This window comes from Capra hircus, chromosome 9 (genome assembly GCF_001704415.2).
Source record: "Capra hircus breed San Clemente chromosome 9, ASM170441v1, whole genome shotgun sequence".
In the NCBI taxonomy this organism is placed as follows: domain Eukaryota; kingdom Metazoa; phylum Chordata; class Mammalia; order Artiodactyla; family Bovidae; genus Capra; species Capra hircus.
In genome coordinates, this window is record NC_030816.1 from 51251643 (window position 1) to 51257642 (window position 6000).

Consider the following 6000-nt stretch of genomic DNA (forward strand, 5'->3'; position numbering starts at 1 on the left):
CACTTGAGATGCTATCTCCCAGGCCTGCGCCTGATGTCCTAAAAATTCCCACCCAATAAAACAAGTTGACAATGCTATGGACAAAATTAATAGATCTAAAAATGGTAAATAATCCACTTGCAATGCAGGAGACCTAGCTTCAGTTCCTGGGTTGGGAAGATCCCCTGGAGGAGGAAACAACAATGTCTAAAACTGATTGCAGGGACTTCCTTTGTGGTCCAGTGTGCTTCCATCGCACAGGTTCAATCCCTGGTCAGGGAACTAAGATCCCACATGGTACATGGCAAGGACAAAAACAATTAGAAAAAATAAAATTGATTATGGATCAATACTTAGAACTCTTGAAAAGTAAGAAAACTAGAGCAAACCTAATTTATAAAGAAAGAGCTAAGTATGTGATCATGCAGTTAGGGCAGAGGAAACCCATAAAGTTAACAAACATATTAATTTTACTAATTATTAGAAAAACACAAGCTCAGATAGTGAGATGTCATTTTACACCTCTTGGAAAGCTGGAGAATGATGCAAAGTAGGGGTAAGGATGTGGTGGGGGTGGGGTCATATCTGCCTGGGGGCGGGTGGGGTGAATAGAAGGCCCCAGGAAGGCCATCTGGTGGTCAGTTCTTGAGTAACTGTGCACATCCTTGTGCCCAGCAATCCTGCCATGGGTATAGATCCTAAAGGAAGTCTCACAGGCGGGACCTGCAGGAGGCTATTTGGGGCAGCACATGATGTGGAACTTCAGCATGATGTGTCCCATGTCCAAACCCATCAAAGGGGAGCAAAAGCTAAACTGTGGGGAGGTCTTCATGGTGCACGAGGCACAGTGCGGGTGCCCAGTTCAGGACAAAAGAAACAATGAGCTGAGTAACAGAATGAATTGCGTAACTTAAAAGTATAAGCAACTAAAACTATAACAAAGGTTCTACAATCCCACATAGAAATCAAACACAAACAGCAACATGCGAGGAGGGCTGCCTACATGGGAAATGGAAGGTGAGGCATGTGGGCTAAAGGGGGTCTGTTGGGCTTGGGTGAGGTAAAGTCAGGGGCCATGGTCCCCACTCAGGCTGCTGGCTCTGGCATCAGGGAGTGGTTTGCTCAGGTTGAGGCTGCTGGCTGTCAGACAGAAATTGGGCTCAGTGGCCAGGGCCTTACAACAGGGCCCAAAAGAGGCTGCCCTTCCCCACAGCCCACCTTGGTGGTGAGAATCCCATCCCTGGAGATGAATCCTTTTGCTTCTGTGCTTTTGGGGGTTCACATAAGTCTGCTCAATGACTAAACATGGAGAATAGCCCAAACCAAAAAAAAAAAAAAAAAAAAAAATCCAACCTCTAGTATGTCTTGATGGAATATGTTACATGATTAGCATTTAAAAATAATTTTTTCTATAAAAACAAAAGAAATGTAAAATAAAAAAGAATAGTTCAGAAATGGGACATAGAAAAGTTGGTGGAGTGGGCAGAGGAGGGTGGTAGGCTGTGCGGGCAGTCAGAATCAGATAAACTGAGAGCTTAAAACCCCAACCCCCCTTACTCACAGCTTTCTCTTTTTTTTGGCAGGACACATGGAACTAACTTTACTGAGTATTTACTCTGAGCCAGCAGGAAGCTAGGGAGTTTTACATTTGCCATCTCACGGATCACTTGCAAAAGTCTTACACAGAGGGGCGGGGTGGTAGTTGATCCCGCCAGTCTTGCAGTTGGGAACAGGAAGCTCAGAGAAAGCAACCCGCCCAACTCACATGGTGAGTACATCACAGCTGTCTTCCTGTGCCTCCACCAACACAGTGACACTAACTAGCTGCTTGTGATGGCCTCCCTCTAGAGTTTTCTGCCTGGCAGCTGGGTCCAGAAGTCTCTAAGCTTGTCTTTGGCTCCAGTACTATCAGAACCCCCCAGCACTGCTGGTGGAATGTAAATTGGTACAGCCACTGTGGAAAACAGTACGGAGATTCCTAAGCAAATTAAGAATGAAACAAATTAAGAATAAAATGATCCAGCAATCCCACTACTGGTGACATGCCCTGAGAAAACCAGAATTCTGAAAGGCACAGGTACCCCAATGTGCACTGCAGCACCGTTTACAATAGCCAGGAAGCAATCTAGATATCCATCAGTGGATGAATGGCTAAAGAAGTTGTGGTACACATATACAATGGAATATTACTCAGCCATAAAAAAGAATGAAATTGAGTCAGTTATAGTGAGGTGGAAGAACCTAGAGCCTGTTATACAGAGTGCAGTCAGTCAGAAAGAAAAAAAGCAAACATTGTATACTAAAGCATATATATGGAAACTACAAAAACACTACTGATGAACCTATTTGCAGAGAAGAATGGAGACACGGGCATAGAGAATGGTCTGGTGAACACAGCGGAGGAAGGAGAGAGTAGGACAAATCGAGTAGTAGCATTGACATATATCCACTACCATGTGTAAAATGGATAACTCGTGGAAGCTGCTATGTAACCAACATAGGGCGACCAGCCTGGTGTTCTGTGATGACCTAGGGGGTGGAATGGGTCAGAGGAGAGAGGCTCAAGAGGGAGGGGATACACACAGACACACACACACACAGTTATGACTGATTCAAGTTGATATTTGGCAGAGATCACCATAACACTGTAAAGCAACTAGCTACCAATAAGAAAAAAAAGAACCCCTCTAGCTGTTCTTACTGGGGCTCGCAAGTCCAGAGGTTGAGGGAACTCCTGGGGTTAAGTTAAATTCTAGTCACTTCCTCTTTGCCCTCCAAACCCATGCATCCTTAGATGTGGCTCCTCTAACCAGGTCCAGTTTCTAGAGAACTGGGGATATCCTTTCACGACTGTTTCCCACCCTGATCTACATCTCCAGCTTCCTGAGAGTCAAGAGGTGGCAGCAGGTCGGTGGGCTGGAGGTAGATTTTAACAGCAGAACAGCAATAAACTCCCTGAATGGTGTGTAAGCAAAGTGACAGTGAAAAGCCACTGGAAAACCAAAACACAGTGAATGTGGCAGAGCTTTATCCCCTACTAAAGCATCATAAGAACTAAGATTTTATGCAGGTCAAACCATGTTTGTCAAACCTGCATGGAGTGAATCTGATGAGATGGTATCAAGAATCTGGCCACCAACCTTACCTTTGGCTTTCCTCCTCTTTCACAACCTGCCAACATTACATAAGTTGCCTAGTTTTCCTCAGGCCCTGGTCCAATTGTTTTGAGTGAAATTTAAAAGACAGTAAATCCATCCAACAATAAGTATTCTAAACATTTCTGGTGGTGATGGGCTGTAACTTGTAGCAGATTGCTTCAGCTTCACCCAGCATCTTATCATAAACACTTGATTAACATTGTGAGCTTAATTCATCTGAAAGAGGAAAACAGTATCACTTGGGAAAACTGGGAATTATCCACTTTTTTTTTCCACTGAAAGGAGTCTACACAACTGTGGAAAAAAGAGTGTCATGAAAAGAAAAGTTTAGAAAGTTGTGGTTTGTAGATGAAATCAAAACAAACTCATGTAAGGTTTATTCTTTCTGGGAGGAAATGGCAACTATGGGCTAGTAACAATTCAGTTTTATAAATATTTATTCTGTCATTACCTAGGACAAAGTATCAGGCAGGTCTAGCTGCTGAGATAAGAACACTAAGAGACCATACACAGAATTCTTGAGACCTGCGAGTCTTTGGCACAATCCAGATGCTGGCAAGTCCCCCAGATAAACGCTGTGGCTCAGATAAACACAAAGGCTATGGGGCTCATAGCTTTTGAATTGCAGTGGCTCTGAGTGTTCCTGATAACCTTAAAACCAATGATCAGATAGAGAGGACCTCTCTGTCCTTCTTTCATCTCTCTACAATGAGCTTTCCTGGAAAAAAAAAAAAAGAAGTCTATGCACCCTGTATCTTTCCTGTCCTCCTCTCTCCAAGTTTCCAGGGGGAAAAAAATTACACTGTGCTTTGCCCACCTCTCTGTTCCTCTGATACAAAGTGTACCGTTAGCCTGCTGTATCCCAGGCAGGACCACACCTCTCCCCGGCTCCCATATCCACATACCACATCTCCCTGGACCCCTTGCACTGTTCCTGTTGTAAAACTTCTAGGATTTTTTCCCCCAGTTTCGCCACACAGAATCCCTTCACTCTAGGATTTCACACACTGCTAAACTCGGGCGTTAGTTTGACTTACAAAAGTCATACCTATTTATTACTGTGCCACTCCTCTCTGCTCCTTTTCTAGAATTCAGTCCAACAAAATAAGGCATCACCTTTAACAGAGCACTGAGGAACTGGCACTTGCAGCCTCTCATCTCTTAAGTGGGACTCTTCCTACATCTCTGCTGCCAAACTGGTTTTAATGAAATTCTTTGAAACCCAGTGCTTTCAGTATTTTGGTTTCCCTAGGGAAGTTTCTTTATTTCTGTTTTTAAACCTCTACAACAGTGTCTGGTAATAATAAGAACTAACGTTTAAAGAGGTCATACCATATGCCAGCCAACCCTCTGAAGTGGGCTTCCCTAGTGGCTCAGTGGTAAAAAATCCACCTGCCAATGCAGGAGATGCGGGTTTGATCCCTGGGTGGGGAAGATGCCCTGGAGAAGGAAATGGCAACCCACTCCAGTATTCTTGCCTGGGAAATCCCACGGACAGAGGAGCTGGGCAGATGATAATCCATGGGGCCGCAAAAGAGTCTGACACAGTTTAGCAACTAAACAACAACTATGTGTTGGCCAACCCTCTGAAAGCAGACAGGATTATTACCCTGTTTTCTAGAGGCAGGAACTAAGGCACAGAGAAAGTCAGCTGCACACAGAAGGTGTCCAGCTGGGATTCTCCCCAAGACTGTGAGCTTAATTATGCTTAAGCTGTGGGGTCAAAGGGATCTGGGATCTATTATTATCCTATCTCGCTCCCTGTCTTGGTGCACATGACCTGGATAATGCACTTAACCTCTTTGTCCCTGAGTTTGTTTCCCTTCCAATTAACTGGAGATAAAGCATTTCTTCGAAAGACCAAGCAGTAAATGAGAGATATGTGAGGGGTCTACCTCGGTCCAGGGCACAGTGTAACTGGGGTCCTACACATCCCAGCTGAACCTCCTCATTGGCAAGTCCGAGTCCTGCTCCTCTAAATACTCAGTTTCTTGGTGGAGGTACAACATCAGTCCATTTAAGACGAATCAGCCAAGGGGCGTCTATGTAAGCATCCACCTGGAAGACTGCCGGGAGTCTCGCTTTCTCTCCACATCGCTCAGCGCCGGGGTCCTAGGCTCGCCACCCACGGCCTCACCATCTGCGGCTCCTTCACCTGGGCATCTCTCTCGCCCGGACACTCCACCCCGGGGGCTCCCCAGCCTGCCGGGCTGGCGGTCTTACCATGGCATCATAGCGCAGGGCGTTCATGAAGTGCGCCACCTCGGTGCCCTTGTACACGGTGAACCAGATGGTGCCCTGGTACTGGTCGCCGGCGTCGAGCAGCAGCACGTGGGGCTCGGCGCGGCGAATCTGGTGCACCTTGGTGGCAAGCCGTGCCACGCCGCCCACGCAGCGGCTGGCGTTGACACACTTGCTCGAGTCCTCGCTCGTCTGCTCCAGGCGGCTGTGTACGTCGTTGGTGTGCAGGATGGTGAGCTCCCAGGCGCGCGCCGCGGGCCACAGCAACGCGCCCAGCGCGAGGAGCCTCAGCGCCGGGGTGCGTGCGGCTCGGGGATCCATGGCTGCGGCTGGTGGCGAGAGCGCGAGCGCCGTGAGTGCGAGCCAGACGGGCGGTCGAAGGAGGGCGGCGGCGAGTCGAAGGAGGCTTGCGCGGGCCGGCGGGCGGGGCTGGGCCCGGCCGGGGCGGGCTCTCCCGAGGCCGGCCCCACACGGCCAGGCGCACACCCCCGCGGTCACCCCGTCCGACCCTGGCCAGCGGGGCGGCTCGGGCGCGGCTGGCGGCTGGCACTCGCTCCGGGCGGGAACAGTGAGGAGGTTGTTCCCCGCGGGAAGAGGGCACCGGTCGCGGTCCCGGCCCGAC

General features: G+C 48.3%; 1 protein-coding gene across 1 annotated transcript in view; it reads right to left on the reverse strand.

Moving 5' to 3' along the window:
• NT5E (5'-nucleotidase ecto) overlaps positions 1 to 5783 on the reverse strand; it is a 65920-nt gene extending 60137 nt beyond the window's left edge. Inside the window, exon 1 of the mRNA XM_005684823.3 lies at positions 5361 to 5783. Coding sequence (XP_005684880.2) covers positions 5361 to 5699 — 339 coding nt within the window. The 5' untranslated portion in view covers positions 5700 to 5783. The remainder of the gene's footprint in view (positions 1 to 5360) is intronic.